Below are 26,933 nucleotides of genomic sequence, written 5' to 3'. Positions count from 1 at the left end.
AAGTTCTCATCTCGTTAGTTGTACACCAAAAGTATATACATATATAGAATATTAATAACCTTCATTTAGATACCATGATTCCCGAGGCTAATCCTGGTTCCAAACCTTAAGCCGCATCATCTTCGAATTAATGTTCGGCAGAGGCGAATTTTCATATTTATCGGAAAAGATTTCACTGTTAAGATAGGGTTTATTTGCGGGACCTGGTTGAATCTCCGACTCTGTCTTTACCTTCATCTTAAAGCTATAAGGTAGACCTTAGGAACTGTCCTAGGTTCTTTTCCATCTTCTCTAGTGAGTTTTTACTGTTGTCGCCGGGTTGCGTTTCTTGGGTCGAAGAATACTACTCCCCACTTAATCTTCCCAAACCGACTTGTTTATATGAAGGATACAGTTTTGACTTTTATACTTCTTGCCAGAGTTAACGACTTTCAGTGCAATCCAATCTTCCGTCGGTAAATCTGGACTTTGTCTTATTATGTTATCTTGTCTGCTCAAGTAATAGATAATATTATTAGAAAATGAGAACATAAAGAAACTTAGTTTCTTATAATATTTAACTCCATCTTCGTATTCATTAAGAAAGTAAACACTAATTTGTAATACTCAACGCACTTGTCATGTTTTTCTTATCTTTGCAACTTGACAAACCAACTCTTTTGTCGATATATTATTTCTTGTGATTTTACTTAAATTCAAGGCAATACGTCGACGTCGACATTAACCAATATACATACGTACACACACATATACAAACTAACTCCCCTTCGACGAGCAAAATTTGCATATCGCAAGCGAATCTGACAGTTGAATTGACTGTTTGCCTGCTGCCAACTGCACTACTTTGTCAAAATATCAATTTAATATAGCAATACGACAATTCTAATTTCCCCAGACAGTCGTAATAGTCAAAAGGCAGCGATGGTAACCAGCAGCTGAAGAACTGTGTCTGTATGTATGTTGCATGCCACAGCTGTGAGTGAGACATAAGTTGTAAAAACAATTTGTTGCATTTTTTACGGTTATGCTATTTTAAGACTTGTTTGCTTGTATTTTCCTAGTTTCCCTTTGTGTATAAAAAGCATGATTTACGAGTACTTGTGTGTATGATGGATCTGCTTCGAAAGACAAACTATGTTTTTGCAAAGATTTTATGACTTAAAGAAGTTTGCTGATAGCTTCTTAATGTTCAAACTGTTGTTCCGTTATTGTTGGCATTGAAGTTGTTTTCACTTTTGCTTTAGTAACTGCCAAAATATATTATTTATATATATACCACATGTTGGCTTCAAAGCAAACTCAGTATTTAAGAGTCGAAACTCTTTTTTGAAAAGAGGTGAAACTCATATGACTATTTTTCGCTTAAATATTTTACTTTAGTTATTAATTGATGAAACTTTTATTATTCACTGAGACCATTAAACTTCCATTCAAATTTCAGTTGATCATTATAATTCTTGAGAAAATAAGAAAAAACGTTAATTTCGGTTAAAAGGAAGCTATAATATCATTCATAAAAAAGGTTGCGTTGACAGTTTTCTTCGCTTGGCGTTCATCGTTTTTGATGCACCCCCAACTCCTTCCGACCGGCCAAACGTGAAAGAGGGCGGAGTTATTCGCCGTGAACTCATGGTTTCTGCACCGCGATAATGCACCGTCGCAAACTGCGTTGATTCTTCTAAAAATTATTCGCCAAATTTTCAAGCAATATTGCCGTATTCGCAAGATTTTGCTCCGTGTGACTTCTGGCTATTGGCCTATTGAAAATCTTAATCTTATTAGTATAAGTAACCGTAAAAGTGGTACGAACGTTGTTCAATAAATACTTATCCAAAAGGAAAGGACTCCTGGAATAGCGAATATTCGACATATTTTTCCTTTTAACTCAATGCATTTGTCAAAGCAATGTTATAACTCTTTAATCAGTCTGAAAAATTCGAAGGTTTATAAAGAAAGAAACCGTGGCGGTTTCTGTCCCGTGAATAATACTTTCAGAGTAGATCGAGTGAATTTCAGTAAGATGAACTGTTCTGTTCTCAGAAGCTTTAAATTTTACACCCAAATTGACACAAAGGAGCTTCAACAACCATAGTTCGACAATAGACGGTGCTCCAGCCACTTTGAGGTGAAACCCTATATCTAGTTAGTACACCGATTTGCACCACTTATATCGAAATTCAGATTCATTTTAAACTATACTTGGTATATGTCAGCCAATATTAATAATACATACAATCCATATGTATAATTTAGCTTTAGTCAACCAAAAATTGAAAATTAACATTTTATGCGCTTCTGGTGAGTGTCGGCAAAAATGCTATTGGAAAAAGTGACGCAAAATTGGATCGACGGAATTTTCAAAAAGTGCCAAAAATTATTTTCAACACCAAATGTAATAAATGTCGCGAACTAATAAATCTAAAAAATTGCCCATTTTACTACAATTTCTGTGTTTTTTTACTCCTAAAAAAACCCTATCTTTCCTTACTTACGATTCTTTTACTCAAACTTTTCACTGATAGCAATTGATTAAAAATTTCTTGCTTATTGACAATTTGTTAAATAAACAAGGTTCACACACACAGTTGCATACACATACTCATACATAGGTAGATAAAGGTTTTGTTAAATTTAGCTTGTTTACTTATGGGGCTGCGCTACTGATTCAATAAGCAAATCGTCAAGTCCCACATGCCCATAAGCGCTTGACAGTTCACGTGCGAGTCTTTCAAATTTTTATAGAGTAACCTGCAATAATATTTCTTTTATGTTTTTTCTCGCGTCTTTCATTGAACGTTCACCTGCCTCCGCTTATAACTTTACGCAGCTATAAAAAATAATAGATCTTGGGAGTTTATTTCGCACGTCGGCATCCAAACAGCTGCCGCGAAATATAAAACTGTCGACACGATATGTTGGCGGCTTTATTTAAGGGCGAGCCAAAAAGGTTTCCATTTAAATAATATGCAAAATAAGTATTTTTCCTTAAAATCACATTTTTGGTAATGTTTGGAAAAAAAATTGTAATCTTCTAAAATATAAAATTGTCTTAAATATCCACCTCAAGCCTTTTTTTAATTAAAAATGTTGTTTATTTAAAAGCAGCGGTTTAAGTGTATTTTAAATAAAAAAAATAAAATAAACTGTGCAAATTTCACAAAAAAAGTCACTACAGTTGAAAATATGTAAATTAAAATACAGTTGAACTACCAACTCGAACTTCTATGTTTAACTCGAAGTTCTCCTTAACTCGGACTCTGAATGAAAATCAAAATGAAAATCAAATTTCATACAAATTTCTTTCCAGAATTCGAGGTCTCTGTAATTCGGATTTTTTATGTCGGATGTCTACTTTTGTACATTTATAAATAAAAATTTGTCTTTTTCGCACATTGTTTTCCTATTTGATTCACTTTTCGTATTATGTGACCGTCCTGGTCAATCTTTTCCATAATTTCATCGACATTTTCAACAATATTTCGGCCAGAGCGAAGTGTATCTTTCACATAGAAATTTCCAAAACGGAAGTAAGCGAACCATTGTTGTGCTATACAAACTGATACAGCATTGTCTCCGTAAGCTTCATCAATTTCATTGGTGGCCTGCGAGACATTCTTCCCTTTTTTATACAAAAATATTTTAAATGAAGCCTAAAATCTTACCTTTTAACACTATATGTTGACAACATACGAAAGGACTTTTTCGACTACCCAATATTTTGGATTTTATCACTTTTCAAAAAGATTAAAAGCTTCCCGCACCTTTTAAAATTATCAAGTAAATATCATGCCCTGAAGTGGAGTTGCTTTTAAACTATAAATACGAAGGCTTTGCTTTTGGTTCACCCTACTGTGTGTACTAACATACACTAAAACTTAATATAATTATATACGCAAGAACATACATACTCGTATGTATTATACAATAAGAGCCCATACCGATGAGGCAGATAAAAAGAGTGATTTAGAGCAGTTTCTCCAGCGAAGAGGAAATTAGGTTTTCACTGGAATCACTTTGCCGTTTTTATAGACTTGTACAAGTATAGGTAGGAATCACTCTTAGGAAGTATAGTGGAAAATTTTAAAGGATTTGTGTGAATCGGAACTTATTTTGGAAAACTTCCTAAGATGAAAGAGTTGCTTAGGAAACAGTCTGGCGAAATCTCAAAACCTTTAACCCTTATGTGAGCACCCGGGTACCCGGGTGTCCAGCACCACAATTTTCTGCTAGTAATTCAGTGAAATAATTTATTTTCGCACTGAGCTTCCGGATCCTTGCGATTTAACTTCCAACAAAACTATACCAGTACTCAAAATTGAAAAAAAAATTTTAGGAAGTTGAAAAAAATGTTTGAAATTAGGTAACTCGCGGAGCACCCGGGTACCCGGGTACCCACTATGTGAAAAACAATGCAATCCTCTGTAAATGATATTCAATACTGATAAATTTTCAACTAGAAAACTAGGGATAATAAATAAATAATTACTTGAATTGGCAACATAAATTTATTAAATCTTCATTAATTATTCAGCACAATCAGTACATATTATTTTTTATATAGAGTGTTCGTCTTTTTGCAATTGGTACAGCTTTTTCGTGTTTTTCTTCGCTTTTTGATTGTCAGTTGGTAACAAACGTGACAAGAACCAGTGACTTTTTTCCTACCAGAGCTGTCGCGAGATTCAATTTCTTTTTCTGCAACAGTGACAGGGGTGAGCGAAAACCCGAGCACGCTTTCGATAGCGATTTTGGTAGAATAATTCCAAGTAAGCAGAAAGGTCTCCAATATCGAAGACATTGAAAAACATTGCAAGAGGCCATCTCTGAGTGCGTCTATGAGTGGTGTATCGGTTTACCATTTGATCCATTGTGTCAACGCCAGTCTTATATTTATTATAATGAGTAATCATATGAGGTTTTTTTTTACAATTTTCATGAAAGCAAGTGTTTAGCAAGAGGCAAAGTCGTAAAATAATTGTCCTTGATTTTTTTCTCGAACATATGCGTTTTCAGCATCGCAAATCCACTAAATTTGTATGCCGAATTTAGCGGGTTTCGAAGGAATGCATTGTGTGAATTTTGTGTGCCCACGATAAGGATAAAGCTGCTCATTGATTGTGAAATTTTCCGTAGGTTTGTAAACTTTACCCAAATTTGCGTTTAACATTGTCCATAAATCACGTATAAGAGCAGCTTTATAATTTTCTGTACGTGCTTGACGTGTGGAGGATGGAGTCATGTGTAGAAGTTCACGCAAGTGAGGAAAGTTCTCTGATCGCCATTCACTTGGGAGTGGCCAGAAACGATTCTTTTACATATGACTCAAGCAGCTCACGACTTCCGGTCTTTGACCAAGTATCCTCTGGGTAGCCTAAGAACATCCGTTTGAAGGCGAGCTAAAGTGAGAAGGCGAAATATCCCCTCCGCAGGGTTGTGCGCTGGGTTTGGGACCCGCCACGTAAAAAATCTTACCAATGAAAATCAACAATCAGCCTCGGATGAGAGACCCCCCTTTTGATGACGACCATGGCAAACGAAATAAGGACTACGAATTGAGGGCATGCACCTGGAATGTCCGGTCCCTTAATTGGGAAGGTGCCGCTGCCCAGATGGTTGATGTCCTCATGAAAATAAAGGCTGACATCACCGCCGTCCAATCCAAATGCGATGGACGGGACAAGGACAGAGACGAGTAGATCATTTACTACAGTGGGCATATAAAGGAGCACGAGTTTGGTGTTGGATTTGTGGTGGGAGAGAGAGTCTCCGTCGCCGAGTACTATTATTCACTCCGGAGAATGAACGTCTAGCCGCAATCCGCATCAAAGCGAAGTTCTTCAACATATCGCAGATTTGCTCCCACGTCCCGACGGGAGAGAAGGACGATGCGACCAAAGATGCCTTTCATGAGTGCTTGGAGAGCAATTATGAGAGATGCCCCCGCCACGATGTCAAAATCGTGCTTGGCGACTTCAACGCCAGGGTGGGCAAAGAAGGTATCTTTGGCACTACGGTCGGTAAATTCAGCCTCCACGACGAAACATCCCCAAATGGGTTGAGGCTGATCGACTTCACCGGTGCCCGAAATATAGTTATCTGTAATACCAGTTTCCAGCATAAGAAGATTCATCAAGTTACCTGGCTTTCTCCGGATAGAAAAACCACCAACCAGATCGATCATGTTGTGATAGACGGAAGACATGTCTCCAGTGTTTTAGATGTGCGTGCGCTCCGAGGTCCTAACATTGACTCGGACCACTATATTGTTGCAGTCAAGATACGCAGCCGCCCATGTGCAGCAAAAAACGCACTTCAACAAACCCAAGGAAGGTTCGACGTAGAGAAGCTGCAGTCAGAACAGACAGCCGAAAGATTTTCTACTCCACTTGCACTCCTGCTCTCTGTGAGCACTCATCAGCAACTCGGTATATGGGAATTGTTGGACATCATTTCAAGCTCCTTACGTAGAGCTACACACGAAACCATTGGTTTTCGGAAAGTGCAAAAGAACAGCTGGTACGACGAGGAGTGCCGCGTCGTAGTGGAGAGAAAACAGACTGCCTACTTCGCAACGTTACGAGGGACCAGAACACTTGCGGGATGTGATAGATACTGAGAGTTGAAGAGGGAAGCTAGACGCATTTGTAGACAAAAAAAGAGAGAAACCGAAATGAGTCAGTACAAAGAGCTGGCCGACAGGGGTAATGCTCGAGAATTCTACGAAAAGATGCGGCGACTTACAGAAGGTTTCAAGACCGGAGCATACTCTTGTAGAACCCCCCAAGGTGATCTAGCCACCGATGCCCAGAGCATACTTAAATTATGGAGGGAACACTTCTCCAGCCTGCTGAATGGCAGTGAACGCACAACACCAGGAGAAGGCGAACCCGATACCCCAATCGATGACGATGCAGCAGACGTTCCATTACCCGGCCATGAAGAAGTTCGAATAGCGATTGCCCGCCTGAAGACAACAAAGCGGAAGGGGCCGATGGATTGCCGGCCGTTCTATTCAAACACGGAGGCGAAGAACTGATTAGGATCATGCATCAGCTTCTTTGTAAAATATGGTCGGACGAAAGCATGCCCAACGATTGGAATCTAACTGTGCTATGCCCAATCCATAAAAAAGGAGACCCCACAATCTGCGCCAACTACCGTGGGATAAGCCTCCTCAACATCGCGTACAAGGTTCTATCGAGCGTATTGTGTGAAAGATTAAAGCCCACCGTCAACAAACTGATTGGACCTTATCAGTGTGGCTTCAGACCTGGTAAATCAACAACCGACCAGATATTCACCATGCGCCAAATCTTGGAAAAGACCCGTGAAAGGAGAATCGACACTCACCACCTATTCGTCGATTTCAAAGCTACTTTCGACAGCACGAAAAGGAGCTGCCTTTATGCCGCGATGTCTGAATTTGGTATCCCCGCAAAACTAATACGGCTGTGTAAACTGACGTTGAGCAACACGAAAAGCTCCGTCAGGATCGGGAAGGACCTCTCCGAGACGTTCGATACTAAACAAGGTTTCAGACAAGGCCACTCCCTATCGCGCGACATTTTCAATCTGCTGCTGGAGAAAATTATTCGAGCTGCAGAACTTAATCGAGCAGGTACAATCTTTTATAAGAGTGTACAGCTGATGGCGTATGCCGATGATTTTGATATCATCGGCCTCAACACCCGCACCGTTAGTTCTGTTTTCTCCAGACTGAACAAGTAAGCAACGCAAATGGGTCTGGTAGTGAACGAGGGTAAGATGAAATAGCTCTTGTCATCAGACAAACAGTCGTCGCACTCGCGCCTAGGCCACCACGTCACTGTTGACAGTCATAGCTTTGAAGTTGTAGATAATTTCGTCTGTTTGGTAACCAGCATTAACACCACTAACAATGTCAGCCTGGAAATCCAACGCAGGATTACTCTTGCCAACAGGTACTACTTCAGAATGAGTAGGCAATTGAGAAGTAAAGTCCTCTCTCGACGAACAAAAGCCAAACTCTATAAGTCGCTCATAATTCCCGTCCTGCTATATGGCGCAGAGGCTTGGACGATGACAACATCTGAGGAGTCCGCGCTGCGAGTTTTCGATAGAAAGGTTCTGCGAAAGATTTATGGTCCTTTGCGCGTTGGCCACGGCGAATATCGCATTCGATGGAACGATGAGATGTACGAGATATACGACGACATTGACATAGTTCAGCGAATTAAAAGACAGCGGCTACGCTGGCTAGGTCATGTTGTCCGGATGGATAAAAATACTCCAGCTCTGAAAGTATTCGACGCAGTACCCGCCGCGGGAAGCAGAGGAAGAGGAAAACCTCCACTCCGTTGGAAGGACCAAGTGGAGAAGGACCTGGCCTCGCTTGGAATATCCAATTGGCGCCACGTAGCGAAGAGAAGAAACGACTGGCGCGCTGTTGTTGACTCGGCTATAATCGCGTAAGCGGTGCTTACGGCAGTAAAGAAGAAGAAGAAGAAGCTTGACGTGTGTTGGCATCTTTAAAATTAGTATAACGCAAAAGAGGTCAAAATCTGTTGAAATCTATCTCCGCACGATAAAAAAAATACGAGTTACTCTTCCATATATTGATAGTATGAACCGTATTCGAATTATTAGCGCCAGAGCAAATCAGAATCCCAATGAACGCATACATTTCTGGCACAGTTACCGAACGCCGTCGATACACCTGCGGCTGTGTCGTCTACTTCACTCTCTTCTGACTCACTCCTTCCCTTCCCTTTTGAACGTCTCACTTGCAGTTGCACCATATGTTGCAGGAATGTTCGCTGTGCCAGAGAGTGGAAGCCAATCTTTATCTTCGCTATCATCTTCATTTTCTGAGATCTTATCTTCTTCTATTATTATCCAGATATTCCTTCTTTTTAGAACGAGTCTAAATTAGCCACCAATAAACACTCATGAAACCGCTCTACGCTCATCGACGCAGTCGACTTTCCGTGCTTTACACAACATTCCTCATCAACTGTTCACTTCTCTTTGATTCACAGTTGCCAAGCTGCATCACTGTGTACTCCGAAGTCACGGAAATGAGCCCATTCTTCGATACTACCACAACTACAATCATTTCGAACACGTGTCGACGTGTAAAAGTGGAAACTGACCATGTCCCTCTCGCAGAGTGCGGAAAATCCCTATCCGGATTTCTCTTCCAGAAAAATAAAATGTGCGACAAGAGTCATACATAGATAAAATACTCGTTATATTCTCTTAAGAGAATTATTAAATTGTTTTTTCAGAATTTCGTTCGCTTCCAAACTGCGAAAGTATTTTAACATAGTGGTGGGCACCCGGGTACCCTGGGTGCACATTAACGTGGCTAAAACTGGGTGCTCACATATGGGTTAAGTAATATCACGAAATCTGTCCGTAGAGCCCTTAATTTCCATCTGGTAATGCAAAAATGATACATTTTTCACTTGTTACAAAAAAAAATATTGTTGCTTTACATACAAAAATCAGTTTAGGCAATTACAACTGTCAACGGTATGTTTTCGGTTCCTTATATTTTATTACTTTATGAGGCAATACGAAGTATCTAATTGTAAAAAATTTCATCGTAAAATAAATCCAATGCATCGACCATCTGGGACGTAGACGCGGCTAACATACGAAAGAAATAATTTTCAAAAATAAAGATTTTCAAAAAATTGGCGTGGTTCCGCTCTCTACTTGGCTTAATGTACATATATCCTAAACCACTCAAGATATAATAACCAAATTCGCTCGGAGCAAATTGGTTCAGCAACTCTATCGACATTGTAAAAATGGATGAAATTCGAAGTTAATTCCGTCCATTTCCCATATAACGTTATTGTTAAGCACTGCTAAAAGTCAGATAGTACGAGAGGTCTTTAAGGAAGCCGGTATAAAAATTGCACAATGGACGTGGCACTGCCCACTTTTTGGTCAGGGGACCCGACTGACCGCTTTCGATGAAATTTTATACATGGAATTCTTCTCACCTTTCCATTTCACAGTGCGAAAATTGCGAAATCGGACTACAACCACACCTACTTATAATTCCTTTAAGGCATGCCTTTTTATAATACAAAATTGTTCAACTCCAAGCAAAACTTTTCAAGCTCCTATGTACCAAATATGTGGATAAAAGATCCAATTCGAAAACCTCGGTCAATCTGTGAGCCGTTTTATTGAAATTCCAATTTTTTTATGGCTGTACATCCACAGGATCAATAACTTTTCAAAACTTCCAGTTGAATAGTGGGGTAAAAAATAATACGACTTTTTAATTTAAATTTCTCGTAAAAATATATTAAAATTTTTTTAGGTTGGAATGACTGCCAGTCACAACAAAGTAATTGTTAGGTTTTAGTATAGCTTGTCTTTCTGAAGTACATAAAGTGCATTCGGCGATTTTGATGATGAGTGAAGTTAGTAAACAATGAAGTTCCTTTCAATTTTGTATGCAGAATCAAATTTCTGATGACGAAACGTCTGAAATGTTGAAAAAGGCCTTCAGTGTTAAGTGTTTTTGATTGGTACAAATTATTCAAAGGGGGTTCAGAACGCGTTCACGGCAAACCAGGTCCGACGGCCATCAACATTAACTGATGATCAACTCGTCTATAAAATAAAGGAATTGGTGCTTGGGAATTGACGATTCCCAGTCAGAGACATTACTGCCACCGTTGAAATATCCGAATATCCGTGAGAAATATTTTGAAATATAATTTTGGCATTGGAAAAATGAGAGCACGTTTGGTTTTGGTTCCACGTGCAGTCGCGTTAACATCTGTGAAACCATGCTTTCCGACTACTAGGATATCACGAAAGGTTATGTTGACAGTTTCCTTCGAATATCGAGGTGTGTGGTGCGCTCCGAATTCCTTTCGACCAGCCAAACTGTCAACAGCGAATACCATCTGAGTGTTATGCATCGATTGTGTAAAGCTACTCCTAACTAGAGTCTCACTATTATACATCAATGTATAGTATATTATCTATATTTTAGGTGTTACGAACTTCACGGCAAACATAATAGTATACCCTGCCCAGAGCATAAATTTATCTATACTAATATTATAAAGACGTGATATTTGTTGTTTACTTGTTTGAATTGAAGTTGAAGTTCATCGTTCAGAATGCACCACCAATATTCGTTGGTTCACGAACAACGAAAAACTACAATTTATTTAATCCGAATCATTTCACTTTATTTGACATACCGCAGAGTAGTTTTCTTACTATTCGTTTATATTCTGTTATAGTGTTTACTTAACTAAATATTTATGTAGTTTGGTAAGAATTGTGCTTGAATCTACAGTCTTCCTATAAGGGCTTTGTGACCTCGTCATTGTTACTTATTATTCCAATTTTAGTTCACTGATTTATTACCGATGCGCAGATCTTTCGGTCTAATTGCCATATGCACATATTTCATAGAATATCCGGATCCATGCCATTTCGACCAAATTATACCTTCAGCTTTAGTAGTATTATAGGAGCCATTATGGTAGACTCCATTTAAGTGGCTGTAAGTTGAAAGAAACGTCAACCAAATTTTTATTTTGATATATGCTTGTATTAGTAAATGTGTGAATTTACCTTTCCACGCAAGTACCCTTTCCATACCACCAACCTCCTTTAAATAAGTCTGCGCAATCACTACCACCTTTCTGATCGAATGTGCTGAACTTGGCTCCACCGTGTGGCTCAGTTAAGTCGTCACCTGCTGTGCCCGAATATGTGCCTAAAATATTCATTGCATATTTTTGGCTCTCGTCTGTAATGGCAAAACTGTCGTACATGGCATGCTTCTCCACACCATCGAAGTCCTTCAACTCGATCCATAATTCGTGCAACTGTGATTCCGTTAGGGCATGTAATTTATCGAGACCAATAAAGAAATTCGTATTTAAGTTGCCAAAGCCGTTCTTGTACTCTTCCCAGCCACGATAAAAATGTATAGATTTGTCCTGCCGTCGTTGTATTATCGTCCAGGCCTCTCTACCCAATGGATCCAGCAAACAATAAACATAGAACTCTTTAACAGTACCTTGTGGCAGTGGCAATCCAATTTTATATATACCGCTTTTTGCTTTGCTCCCCGCCAAATGAACTGCTTCATTGCAGTTTGACGGTAAATATTTCATACACAGGTCATCGTATCCCGCACTGCTTGCTGCACCGAGACCACAGTAAATTAGCAGCAAAGCTAAAAACAACGAGAACCACTGTTGTCTGCCCATCTTCGCGAATTTACTTTACAAAATAATCCTCCTGAGACATTCAACTGCGCTATTTATACGATTTCACTTCGTGAGATGGATGCCCTGGCAGATGACTTCAGAACGTAAACTTTGTTTGAGCAGCTGTAACTAAGCTTAGGGATTTGAAATAGCAACTGTCACAAAGGCGTTGATTGTCGTAGAAGTTCCAAAAATTAAGATGCAATTTACGGGTTCGATATGGCATAGCCTTATGTATTTTCCACAGCCATTTTAAATAAAAAGAAATTAGGCATTATCTACATGGCAGATAATAATATTTATCATAAAGAACTCTATTGTATATAAACCGACCCCATTTAGCGACATAAGTAAGACTTTTGCAATGGTTCAATTTCATTAAATACCTTCTTTGATATTAAGACAGAGCTGAGGTCACTTCGCACCGTTTGTGTTGGTGAACGGTAAAATTAGTGGGGTACATTTGGTATGTCGGCAACAAGTATGGATGTGTAGATGGCGATTAGAGCTCTTCATTGCCAATTGGTTTTTAATTTTTTGACGTTTTGGTTTTTCTCAAATTTGTTGAGAAGGGTTGCCGCTTAGGAAAATGTCTTTAGCGGCGCTTTGTAGGTACTGCAAAATAAATTTTTTAACAAAATGGTCATTCTAAAAAAAAATCGATTTTTGGGCAAAATTTCGTTCTTAAATTGTTTAGAAAAAAATATTTAAAGGTGAGAAAAAAAGCTCGTGTTGAAATTTGAGGCTACTCTAATTTAACGATGTTTAAGTAATGTTAGACACACGCTTTGAAAACACCATTCTGAGAAAAGGATACGTTTAAAGTCCGGCCGTTTATTTCCAAGCACTTTGAAACACCTTTTCATATTTGAGTATACTTCGAAAATATTCACCGGAAGAATATGTGTGTGTGTTTAGTTATATGAATGTGCATTAAGAAAATAAAATAAAAAAATGAGTTTTTGAAAATTCTGACTGTAATAGCGCCTTAACAGCCTATTCGTACACCAGCAGTGCTGCTGTGGCTTTCCGTGTATATGGTTCCTTTCATTAGGGCACCACAGGTCTCTCCATACCTAATATTTCTGCTTGGAAGATGTGGACCGAGTTTGGAGGTCGAGTAGAGAGAGAGATTTCGAGATCATCGAAGTACATATATATCCGCTTCCACTCCAGAGTCCATTTTGGACCCGTTGGTGTAGATAGAGTCTGTATCAACCACTATGTCCATAATATTTCATATCTGATCTTTCTTCAATGTTTATCTTCCTATTTAGTCTTCTTCTTTCTTCTTAATTGGCGTAGACAGCGCTTACGCGATTATAGCCGAGTTAACAACAGCGCGCCAGTCGTTTCTTCTCTTCGCTACGTGGCGCCAATTGGTTAATCCAAGCGGAGCCAGGTCCCTCTCCACTTCCATGATATCCATACGCCAGCAGTTGCACACTCTTATAGAAGATGGCACCTTCTCTATTTAGTTCTGCAGCTCGAACTATTTTCTCCAGAAGCTATTTTCTCTGAAATCTCGCTTGATGTCGAAAGGCTCGGAAAGGTCCTTCCCGATTCCGGCGGAGGTTTTGGTAATGCTCAACGTCAGCTGAAACAGGCGTTTTAGCTTTGCGGGGATACAAAGTTCAGACATCGCGGCACAAAGGCAGCTCCTTTTCGTGCTGTCGAAAGCAGCTTTGAAATCGACGAAGAGGTGGTATGTGTCGATTCTCCTTTCAAGGGTCTTTTCCAAGATTTGGCGCATGGTGAATATCTGGTCGGTTGTTGATTTGTCAGGTCTAAAGCCACACTGATAAGGTCCAATCGGCTTGTTGACGGTGGGCTTTAGTCTTTCACACAATACGCTCGATATACCTGTATACGCGATGTTGAGGAGGTTTATCCCACGGTAGTTGGCGCAGATGGTGGGGTCTCTGGGGTCTCCTTTTTTATGGATTGGACATAGCACACTTAAATTTCAATCGTTGGGCATGCTTTCGTCCGACCAAATCTTACAAAGAAGCCGATGCATGCTTCTTATCAGTTCTTCGCCTCCGTGTTTGAATAGCTCGGCCGGCAATCCGTCGGCCCCTTCCGCTTTGTTGTCTTCAGGCGGGCAATCGCTATTCGAACTTCTTCATGGTCGGGTAATGGAACGTCTGCTTCATCGTCATCGATTGGAGAATGGGTTCGACTTTATTTAGTCTAGTATGGATTTTAACCACCTGGTATTTAGCTAGGGTGGAAAGATATATTGTGAAGTGAAGTTAATGAAGATTAAATTGAGGTATTTTTGTTTTTTATGTGAATAGCAGCAGATTCCTTTCACAAGTGTTCCAAAAGTTCCTAATTCGAAAAATGAGGTTGAATTCTCACAGGATAAAGAAGAATTAGCTAGAGAAACTAAATGGATTAAAAAAAAGACCAGCTAAAAAACGAACAACGGAGTATTGTACTGATCTTCCGGAAATAAGCTACATTAAGACGAACGGCAGTAATTATAATCAACTAAGTATATACTATTGCGGAATTAAAAACAATTTTGCTACTAAACTTTTTAATAATAGAATATACAAGCCAAACACTTTCGCCATAGAAAACTACCGATTCGTATCCAAAGCTCTTTCGAGTAGGAACATATCTTGATATAGCTTTAAGAATAAGCAAACCCGGCAAACTAGAGTTATTATAAAAAACTTCTTATGATCCGAATCTATTATTAATGGCTTAAAAGAGCAAGTATCAAACGCACTGAGCGCTGTCAATCGAATTCAATTTGAAAATTGAAATTATCCTCGACATGTTTTTGGTAACGTTAGAGTCCATGGAGAACATATGTAAACAAGATTTACGAAACCAAAACTATATCAAGTTAAATTATTTCTATTGAACCTCTGCATCTCTGCCTAAGGTGATACTCGCACCATAATGCAAACATTGCCAGTCATTCGACCACACACTAAACTATTATGGCAAGCAACCAAGATGCGTTAAGTGCGTCGGTCAGCTTAAGCCATCTGAATGTTGAAAACATTAAACGAGAGAAATAGCACCCTACAGGCTAATACAATTGGCCACAAAAATTTGTTAGCCAGCAAAGAAGACCCTGTAGATTTTAGAACAAAAAACAATCATAATTACTACTCGTATTATGAGAAAATAATTCTCTCTGAATTCCAATTGCTTATCTCACGCATTGACCACTATTTTAGGTCAAAAGTCGACTGTAGGAACTGGGGTCCAAATATTCGGTACCTGTGGGCTGGAATGGTTTTCGTTGGATTTGAACAATTTTTTAATCCAGGGTGGCACACACTAAGGACATTATTCGTGCAAAGTTTTATTAATTGATTCTTAATTTGCTTACTGGGGAGTGAAAGAATCAAGTGGAATTTAATATTGTCTATATGCGAAGTAGTAGTGGTTATTGTCCGATTTTATCCATTTTTGCAATGTGTAATAGGAATTCCACGTAGTAAATTTTGTTGAAAGCGGTCAGTCAAATTCATAAGAAATGAAAAATGTTCCCAAAATTAATCGAACTTCAACCGTTAATATCTCTTAAACATTTGGGCTTACGAAAAAATTGTGGAGACCTTTTTTATAGAGCATTTAATTTCCTACAAAATCTGAGGAACAAGATATTTTTTCAAGTAGTTGGAAGTGAGATATCTATCTGATAATAAGAAAAAATAGAAAACTGTATGTAGGAGGACCTTCCCGTTACAATTAAGAACTTATGCTTAGAGAGGCTTTCTTAGAGGTGTATAGGAACCTATTTTTCCGAGTACCAAACGAAAAAAACAAAAAACTTTTTTTTTTTTAATCACCCTAATATATATCTAACTGTATATTTATCCCGCTCAAACGTTCAATTGTTAAGTGAAAAAATCTATTGTATTATATTGAGTTGTCAAAAAAGTCTTGCGGTATTTTTATTGAATCAATTCGTGTGGCACCCATACATCGAGCTTCTTAGTGACTCCAAGCTTCTTCAAATGGTTTATAACGGTTTGATGACTACTATGCCGGTCTTTTTCGACCAATTCAGCGATTTTATCGCAATTTTCGACGACAGGCCTTTCGGAGCGTGGCGCATCTTCGACCACCTCTACACCAGAACGAAAACGTTGAAACCATCGTTGTGCGGTGGAAATGGAAACTGTATCGGGTCCATAAACTGCACAAATTTTATTGGCGGCTTGAGATGCATTTTTGCCTTTATCGTAGTAGTACTGTAAAATATGCCGTATTTTCTCTTTATTTTGCTCCATGTTTGCGACGCTATAACTCACGAACGACTTAAAAGAAACGACAATCAATCAAACACGTGTTAGCGCGTGAAATGAGCTTTCCAAAATGATATATCATGACCCGATGCGACGAATAAAACTAGAACACGCGCTTTCAGCGCCAACCAGCGCAAATACCGCAAGACTTTTTTGACAACCCAACACTTTGTAGAAACGGGTTGCAAGAGTATACAAACTCTTCTTTTTCTCGATAGACAATACTGATAGTGAGAAAGTGAATAGTAAGATGATTAATTGGTCATCAATACAAAAACCTCAGACACATATTTTGTAAAGTAAACTAGAGATAAACGAATGAGAACAAACGAATTCAATGTACAAACTTGTAGGTAATAATTTCTGGAAAAGTATTGTCAGACATAAAAAAATTCGTACGAATTAAATTACATATATTTAATTAGACATACTCTTGGAATTGGGTTATTTATTACAAAATCTTACAAGCTGTTGGAAAAACTATCATGGTACACATTTAATTTGGCATTTACATATATACAAATAGCAAAGAGGCAAAATGGCAATATGAACTAAATGAGCACTCTCTAGCGATTTTGCTATAACTCAGCTGTTTTTCATTTGTAACAAATAAATATGCCGAGAATTAGTGAGAAGTAACGACTTTTAAAGTTAATAGAATTAACAACAGTATATGCTCTAATGCTTATTGAAATCTTTTTTGTTTTGCAGCAGAGGGTAAAACTATAGAAGATGAAGTATTTGAGGACCTTATGCGTGTATTGGCTTAAAGTTAAGAAAAATTCATGGTACCATTTATTCAAAATAGTGTACCGAAATGCAGGATATTTTTAAATGAAATCGAATAGGAACTTGATGAAAGCAGATTCAAGATTTTGTTTTAAATATTTCTTTCCTTATATTTTATTAATCGTTTATATTCTATTATAATGTTTACTTATTGTTTAAAATAATTAAGCCTCCACCCACTCTACCCGGCCCACCCTAGCAAAACACAGCTCAATACACCACTGCTGCACGTCAACCCACTCGTCAAAAAGTATGGACAAAAGAGAGAGCACACACAATTCGCACGTTAACATTCGCTTATATTATTTAGTATATAAAGTGAATTGATTAACTGTGTTTGGAGCATTAGGCAATACGATCGCACTTTACGAAGTAAGAATTATTGATGCAATTTGGCTTTGGCTTTATGCTCACGAATATAACTGTAGTTTGTCATCATTGTTTGGTTTGGGTTTGAATGTTGCAGTGACGTAATCCGGGTTAAAAGAGTGCTTGAATCTGCTTTCTTCCTATAAAGGCTTTGTGAACACGTCATTGTTACTTATTAGTTCACTAATTTATTACCGATACGCAGGTCTTTCGGTCTAATTGCCATATGCACATATTCAATAAAATAGAAGATTTCACCCCAACCTGACCAAATTATACCTCCACCATAACCAACAGATTGACGACCTCCAACATAACTAAAAAAATCACGGCGGTAGAGTCCATTTAAGTTGGTGTAAGTTGAGAGAAACGTTAATTAATTTATTATTTTCATTTATGCTTGTATTAGTAAATATGTAAATTTACCTTTGCACGCAAGTGTCCTTTCCATAGGACCAACCGCCATTATATATAGCTGCGCAATTGAAATCACGGTCGCTATTATTCTGATCGAATGTGCTGAACTTGACGCCACCGTGTAGCTCAGTTAAGGCGTCATCGCATGCTTCTCCACACCGTCGAAGTCCTTCAAATCGATCCATAATTCGTGCAACTGTGATTCCGTTAGGGCATGTAATTTATCGAAACCAATAAAGAAATTCGTATTTAAGTTGCCAAAGCCGATCTTATACTCTTCCCAGCCACGATGAAAATCTATAGATTTGTCCTGTCGTCGTTGTATTAGCGTCCAGACTTCTCCACCCAATGGATCCACCAATCAGTTAACATAGAATTCTTTAACAGTACCTTGTGGCATTGGCAATCCAATTTTATATATTCCACTTTTAGCTTTGCTCCCCGCCAAATGAACTGCTTCATTGCAGTTCGACGGTAAATATTTCATACGCAGGTCATCGTTTCCCGCAATGCGTGCTGTACTGGCACCGACACCACAGTAAATTAGCAACAAAGCTGAAAGCAACGAGATCCACTGCTGTCTGCACATTTTCGCGAATTTACTTTACTAAATAACCTTCCTGAGGCATTCAACTGCGCTATTTATACGATTTCACTTCGGGAGATGGGTGCCCTGGCACATGTCTTTAGAAGAAAGACAAACTTTGTTTGAGTAGCAGTAACTAAGCTTAGGGATATGAAATAGCAACTGTAACAAAGGTTTTGATTGTTGTAGAAGTTCCAAAAATTAAGATACAATTTACAGGTTCGATATGGCTTAGCTTTATGTATTCTCCACAGCAATTTTAAATAAAAAGAAATTGGGCATTATCTACATGGCAGATAATATTTGTCATAAAGAACTCTATTGATTATATACCGACACCATTAAGCAACATAAGTGAGACTTTTGAATGGTTCAATTTAATTAAATACCTTCTTTGATAATAAGACAGAGCTGAGGTCACTTGGCACCGTTTGTGTTGGTGAACGGTAAAATTAGTGGGGTACATTTGGTAAGTCGCTAAAAAGAATGGATGTGTAGATGGCGATTAGAGCTCTTCATTGCCAATTGGTTTCTGATTTTTTGACTTTTTGAGAGACGTTGCTGCTTAGGAAAATGTCTTTAGCGATGAATGTAGGTACTATAAATTTTTTTTAATATAATGATGGTTTCTAAAAAATATAACCGATTTTTCGACCTTAAGTTGTTTATAAAAAAAATATTTAAAGGTGAGGAAAAGTCTACTATTAATTACTAAAAAATATATTTAAGAAGCTCGTGTGTGTGTGTGTTTAGTTATATGAATGTGCATTAAGAAAATAAAATAAAAAAATGAGTTTTTGAAAATTCTGACTGTAATAGCGCCTTAACAGCCTATTCGTACCGTTGAGAAATTCTACATTATTAATGCTCACTTATTTGATCCTTTCATAAGAGAAGATGAAATCGTAGGCAAAAAACTAAATAAACAACAACGAAAATATACATACATAAATGTAACAAGGGAACATATAAGCGGACTGAAATACTCATAATTATATCCCTGACGAATTGACCGAACTTGACGAATCAAATGAAACACGGACAAGAACAGATGACAACACACAGTTCAACTAGATTTGCCGTCGCAGACAAGTCGCACATATTTAAAACTGGAAATAAAATTGTTTAAAATAAACTAATTGTTTTAAAACTAAAATGTTAAATACAGCAATTTGTATTAGAACTAAATGTCGGAAGTTGGCCTGGAGGGTTTGATGTGTTCTAAATATTTTGTGTCTGGTTTGTGTTAGAGCTGGACGCTCACAGAGAAAAAGGAAGATTCATCTAAAGAGGATTCCTGTTTGAACAACTCCTCTGATTTGTAATTACCGAAAATGTTTCTGAGACCGAAAGCACAAATTAAGAACAGGGGGAGTTAGCCTGACAGCTTAGATTCCTTCTCCAGTAATTCTTTACATTATAATTAATTGTTGGCGTCGACAATGCATTGCTGCTTGGCTTTTCGTGTATATGGTCCTTTTCATTAGTACACCACAGATCTCTCTATAACTAGGACTTCTGCTTGGTAGATGTGGACCGAGTTTGGCGGTCGAGTAGAGAGAGAGATTTCGAGACCATAGAAGTATACGCCCACTTCCACTCCGCAGCCCATTTGGGACCCGTCGGTATAGATAGAAACTGTATCAACCTCTTCTTCACTCGCGTCTAGAGAGTATCCTCTCCCGGAAGTGGTTGTTGAAATCTAATCTTGGCAGAATATATTGTGCTTTACTTATGTTTAGCTGGTTCAGAATGACGATATGTCCTTAATATTTCATATTTGATCTTTCTTCAATGTTTATCTTCCTATTTAGTCTAGTATAGATTTTAACCACTATGTTTTTAGCTATGGTGGAAAGAGACATTGTGAAATGAAGTGAAGGAAGATTAAATTGAGGTATTTTGGTTTTATATATGACCACCACACCGGTGTAAACAAAGTTCCTAATTCGAAAAATGAGGTTGAATTCTCAAAGGAATTTATTTTGCTCAAAATAGTCTCCCTCTGCTTCAATACAGCTTTCTGCGTGGTTCAAAAGCTTGTCGTACGAGTGTTTTAGCCGGTACGGCCGTCAGTATGACGGTGCAAGCCTTTTGAGTGGCCTCTACGTCTGCATAACGCTTTCCTTTCATGGGAAAATAAATTTTTCCGGAAAGGTAGAAGTCGCAGGGTGCCATATCAGATAAATACGTGGAGTGGTTAATGGTTAAAATGTGATTTTTGATAAAGTAATCGGTCACATACGTCCTTCTAATATTTGATTCTCAGCAATTTTTGGTCGTCAGTCAATTTGTGCGGAAAAAACCATGCACACACCTTTCGTAAGCCCAAATGTTCGTCAAAATGCAATAAATCGATGTTATTGAAATGTTCATTACCATTTCCATGAATTTCAATGATGATTCACACACAGTTTTGATGGGATTTCTGTTGATCACGGATTGTGATTGGCCCACATGTTGATCGTCATTTGTGTCCTCACGACCACTTTGAAAATGTTGAAACCACTCGTGCACTCTGCTATGGTATAGGCAATCATCGCCATAAACTTGTTTCATCAACTAAAGTTGGCTCTTCGTTCGAAGCTCATTTTCGCACCGATAACACAAACATCGATGACCAACCTGCTCCTTCCAATGAACGGGAGATAAAGCGACGAACAATCTTGGAACTATTGATGAAAGCAAACGATCAATAATTATGTTAATTTAAAACTCAGTTGTTTATTAATTTTGTTTTTAATTTAATTTCTTTGCATATTTTTTATAAAAAGAAACATAAATTATTTGGCTTCAAAAAAATTGTTGAAACTGAATAAGTAAAAAAAAATTTAGACGAACCATTCGATGTTTTTTAAGTTTGGAGTCTTTTGGTCAGTTTGTGATAAAGTCTTTAGGCTGTTGGTCTCTGGAAAACATATTGAAGTTCAAAATGATATAATGGCACATAAACATAGGAATATTATCTGAAATTGGTCCGGATTATCTTGTGCGTAGGCTGCTATATATTTCTCTAGCGTAGGCAACACTAAGTGTTGCCAGGTGCAATCTGACAATTCCATTAGAAAGTTTGACATCTTTTAGCATAACATCACTGAGAACGTTTTGTCATTCAATCGTAAATTGTTTTATTTAACTGTGACTATGAAAAACTGGTACAAGGAATTCAATCGTGGTTGACGCTCGCTCAAAGACAAATTCCGTGAAGATCGTCCAAAAACAGCCGTTGTGCCAGAAAGCATCGATGCCGTACGTGAACTGATAATGCAAGACCGTCATATAACATACCTTCAGATAGAGGCATGCCTATGCATTTCTCCCACCAGCATACATTGGATATTGCATGAACACCTGGCCGTAAAAAAAGTTTGTTCTCGTTGGATCCCGCATAATTTGACAATCGCTCAAAAAAAGGCTCGTGTGGATTGGTGTAAAGAAATGCTGAAAAAATACGATCGCGGTCCTTCAAAAGTCGTCTATAAGATTGTCACAGGTGACGAATCATGGCTCTATGCGTATGAGCCCGAAACAAAACAGCAATCGACCGTGTGGGTCTTCCAACTTGTGAGTAGGTCTTTTGTTGGCCTTCTGACCATCGGAATGTTCCATCTATACGTAATCGTGTTTTCTGTTAAATAGTAATTTTAGTTATGAATATTAAACAATTAAGCAAAAGATTTATTGCATTGAATTTCAATTTTATTCATTCTGCAGAATGGATAAGGCAGCGAAGTAAATGGGTCTGGTGGTGAACGAGGACAAGACGAAATATCTCCTGTTATCAGACAAGCAAGTGCTACTTCGACAAGACAAGCAAGTGCTACTTCGCATTCGATAGAACGATGAGCTGTATGAGATATAGGACGACATTGACATACTTGTAGTTCAGTGAATTAAAAGACAGCGGCTACGTTGGCTAGGTCACGTCAACCGAATGGACGAAAACACTCTCAGAGCTGGAGTATTCGACACAGTACCCGCCGGAGAAAGCAGATGAAGAGGAAGACCTCCACTCCTTTGGAAGGACAAAGTGGAGAAGGACCTGGCTTCGTTTGGAATATCCAATTAGCGCCACCTTGCGAAAAGAAGAACCGACTGCCGCGCTGTTGTTAACTCGGCAGAAACCGTGTTAATCGGTTTCTTCTTCAATAAAGAAAAAGAAAGTACCTAAGTATAATATATTTTGTTCACCAACCGACGAAAATATAGCCATACGAGTATTTTAACAATTATTTTCAAAAAGCTTCTACGATTATGATTTCTCTGCTCGCATGAATTCAATTTGATTAAAAATAAAAAGCGAGAATCTTTACACATGGGAGAGCAGGGTTTTTAAATATTTTTCGGATTTGTTGTCGAAATTTAAGTCGGTTGGAGTAAAATTAACGAAGTTATGGGCATTTTTATACTCTTACAACATATTGCTACGGAGTATAATAACAGTTTTGATCACCTAAAAATAATCGAGACAGATATACAAAATGCCGCAATGAAGAAATAAGTTAAGATATAAAACTCTAACTTAGCAGAAGGGGTCTCTGTGGCAAGCAGCTGGTGTGGACAAACAATTGAAAATCGTGGGTGTGCCCGCCCTCTAAAAAGTTTAATTCGAATAGCTCCTAAGAGCGCAATGAGTCAATAGCATATTTCGCTTGAGATATTAATTTTTACATCCGAGATGATATGACAGGGCTTTATGATAGCCGGTGTAAGAATTGGACAATGGTCGTGATACCGCCCACTTTTTGGTGAAATCACATATCCCAGGGCACCAGACTGCTTTCGAAGAAATTTAGTATGATTTATGCTTTAGTATATCTTTTATCGAAAATATTGGTCAATCTGTGAGTTGTATTATTGAAATTCCGGGGGAGTTTTTTTTTAATTATACTATGCCAGTATACCCAAAGGGTATTCAATAACTTCTTTAGAACTCCCACTTGAATATTGTGGTCAAAAATAGTAAGCTTTTTCAATTTAAATTTCGCGCGAAAACCCATTTGTGGATTGTTTTTTTTAGATTGGAATGTGTGTCAGTCACAACAAAGTAATTGTTAGGTTTTAGTATACGCCTGTCTTTCTGAAGTACATAAACGAAATTCTTCAATAAAGAAGTTCTTTTAAATTTTGTATGTGGAATCAAATTTTTAGTGACAAAGCGATCAGAATGTTGCAAAAGGCTCTCGGTGATAAGTGTTTTTGATAGATTTAGATCCAAAAAACTACAATTTATTTAATCCGAATCATTTCACTTTATTTGACATTCTGCAAAGTAGTTTCTATTATAATGTATACTTATCTAAATATATATGTAGGTTGGTTGACTTCATGCTGACGAACAGACCTGCAGCTTACCGTCATTGTTTGGTTTGGGTTTAGAATGTTGCGGTGACATAATCCAGGTTAAAAGAGTGCTTGAATCTGCTTCCTTCCTATAAGGGCTTTGTGACCACGCCATTGTTACTTATTAGTTCACTAATTTATTACCGATACGCAGATCTTTCGGTCTAATTGCCATATGCACATATTTCATAGAATAGTAGTCTCCATGCCAATCCCTCCAAACTATACCTTCAGCAAAAGTACTAAAGTAGCCATTATGGTAGACTCCATTTAAGTTACTGAAAGTTGAAAGCAACGTCAACCAAATTTTTATTTTAATATATGCTTATATTAGTAAATATGTAAATTTACCTTTTGTGGCAATTATCCTTTCCATACCACCAACCGCCTTTATATAAATCTGCGCAATCGAAACCACGCTCGCTATTATTCTGGCCGATTGTGCTGAACTTGGCGCCACTGTGTAGCTCGGTTAAGGCGTCACCTGCTGTGCCCGAATATGTGCCTAAAATATTCATTGCATATTTTTGGTCCTCGTCTGTAATGGCAAAACTGTCGTACATGGCATGCTTCTCCACACCGTCGAAGTCCTTCAACTCGATCCATAATTCGTGCAACTGTGATTCCGTTAGGGCATGTAATTTATCGAGACCAATAAAGAAATTCGTATTTAAGTTGCCAAAGCCGTTCTTGTACTCTTCCCAGCCCCGATAAAAGTGTATAGATGCGTCCTGTCGTCGTTGTATTAGCGTCCAGGCCTCTCCACCCAACGGATCCAGCAAGCAATAAACATAAAACTCTTTAACAGCACCTTGTGGCTGTGGCAATCCAATTTTATATATACCGCTTTTTGCTTTGCTTCCCGCCAAATTAACTGCTTCATTGCAGTTCGACGGTATATATTTCATAGGCAGGTCATCGTTTCCCGCAATGCTTGCTCTAATGGCACCGAGACAACAGTAAATTAGCAGCAAAGCTAAAAGCAACGAGAACCACTGTTGTCTGCACATCTTCGCGAATTTATTTTACAAAGTAACCCTCCTGAGGCATTCAACTGCGCTATTTATACGATTTCACTTCGTGAGATGGGTGCCCTGGCAGATGTCTTTAGAAAAAAGGCAAACTTTGTTTGAGTGGCAGTAACTAAGCTTAGGGATATGAAATAGCAACTGCAACAATGGTTTTGATTGTTGTAGAAGTTCCAAAAATTAAGATACAATTTACAGGTTCGATATGGCATATCTTTATGTATTCTCCACAGCCATTTTAAATAAAAAGAAATTAGGCATTATCTATATGACAGATAATAATCGTTAGCATAAAGAACTCTATTGATTAAATACCGACAACGTCAAGCAAAATAAGTTACACTTTAGCAATGGTTCAATTTCATTAAATACCTTCTTTGATAATAAGACAGAGCTGAGATCATTTGGCACCGTTTGTGTTGGTGAACGGTAAAATTGTTATTTTTTTATTAATTATTTGTAAAATAATAATACAATTATTTTTATACATAAGGAGCACTACCTACAGAGGCTTTCAACTCACGGCATAATTATAAATGACTTATAAAGGGTGATTTTTTAAGAGCTTGATAACTTTTTTTTTAAAAAAACGCATAAAATTTGCAAAATCTCATCGGTTCTTTATTTGAAACGTTAGATTGGTTCATGACATTTACTTTTTGAAGATAATTTCATTTAAATGTTGACCGCGGCTGCGTCTTAGGTGGTCCATTCGGAAAGTCCAATTTTGGGCAACTTTTTCGAGCATTTCGGCCGGAATAGCCCGAATTTCTTCGGAAATGTTGTCTTCCAAAGCTGGAATAGTTGCTGGCTTATTTCTGTAGACTTTAGACTTGACGTAGCCCCACAAAAAATAGTCTAAAGGCGTTAAATCGCATGATCTTGGTGGCCAACTTACGGGTCCATTTCTTGAGATGAATTGTTGTCCGAAGTTTTCCCTCAAAATGGCCATAGAATCGCGAGCTGTGTGGCATGTAGCGCCATCTTGTTGAAACCACATGTCAACCAAGTTCAGTTCTTCCATTTTTGGCAACAAAAAGTTTGTTAGCATCGAACGATAGCGATCGCCATTCACCGTAACGTTGCGTCCAACAGCATCTTTGAAAAAATACGGTCCAATGATTCCACCAGCGTACAAACCACACCAAACAGTGCATTTTTCGGGATGCATGGGCAGTTCTTGAACGGCTTCTGGTTGCTCTTCACCCCAAATGCGGCAATTTTGCTTATTTACGTAGCCATTCAACCAGAAATGAGCCTCATCGCTGAACAAAACACGCGCGCGAAACACATTTCGAACCGAACACTGATTTTGGTAATAAAATTCAATGATTTGCAAGCGTTGCTCGTTAGTAAGTCTATTCATGATGAAATGTCAAAGCATACTGAGCATCTTTCTCTTTGACACCATGTCTGAAATCCCACGTGATCTGTCAAATACTAATGCATGAAAATCCTAACCTCAAAAAAATCACCCGTTATAATAAAGATGGAACTCTCCATGTAAGAATTATTTACAAGCAATATGTTTCTATGGACTAAAAATTATAAGTTATAATTAAATTCAAAAAGGAAGGATAGCTTGAATATATTTTTTTAACTTTGTATGAGATAGGAATTCAGATATTTTATTGATGTTTACAATAGATGTTATTTGCAATAAGTCAATAGCTTTATTATTCTGAAAGATATTGGTTATTGCTGAGTTGAAGAAGGAGCATTAATTTAGAAGATGTGTTATGTTTAAGGACGACGAGTTACCATATAGGCAGGATGAAATTATGTTTCTATTTAATAGATGGGAATGCGTTAATGGCGTATGATCTAGACGAAGACGAACAAAGGCCTTTATATCTTGGCAACGACCTGATGGTGGATAACCTCC

At 38.0% G+C, this 26,933-nt stretch overlaps 1 protein-coding gene and 1 pseudogene across 3 annotated transcripts; both read right to left on the bottom strand.

The window, feature by feature from the left end:
* Positions 1-11,086: 11,086 nt before the first annotated feature.
* LOC115066412 (techylectin-5A-like) lies at positions 11,087-25,030 on the bottom strand. Of its 3 annotated transcripts, none has more exons than XM_049452018.1 (3): positions 24,505-25,030; positions 11,596-11,719; positions 11,087-11,522 (listed from the first exon to the last, which is right to left on the bottom strand). In XM_049452018.1, the coding sequence occupies exons 1-3, from the start codon at positions 25,028-25,030 to the stop codon at positions 11,366-11,368; spliced, it is 807 nt and encodes a 268-aa protein (XP_049307975.1). In that variant the 3' UTR covers positions 11,087-11,365. The 3 variants fall into 3 exon arrangements, with proteins under 3 accessions (XP_049307975.1, XP_049307974.1, XP_029407520.2); XM_049452017.1 differs by lacking the exon at positions 24,505-25,030 and adding an exon at positions 18,482-18,698 and having other exon boundaries at positions 11,596-12,046; XM_029551660.2 differs by lacking the exons at positions 11,087-11,522; positions 11,596-11,719 and adding an exon at positions 23,906-24,298 and having other exon boundaries at positions 24,372-25,030.
* Positions 23,906-26,933, bottom strand: part of LOC125777343 (ficolin-1-like) — a 40,549-nt pseudogene continuing 37,521 nt past the window's right edge.

Source organism: Bactrocera dorsalis, chromosome 3 (assembly GCF_023373825.1).
Source record: "Bactrocera dorsalis isolate Fly_Bdor chromosome 3, ASM2337382v1, whole genome shotgun sequence".
Lineage (NCBI taxonomy): Eukaryota > Metazoa > Arthropoda > Insecta > Diptera > Tephritidae > Bactrocera > Bactrocera dorsalis.
The sequence above is the reverse complement of the archived record's forward strand: the minus strand, read 5'-3'. Positions and strand labels throughout refer to the sequence as shown.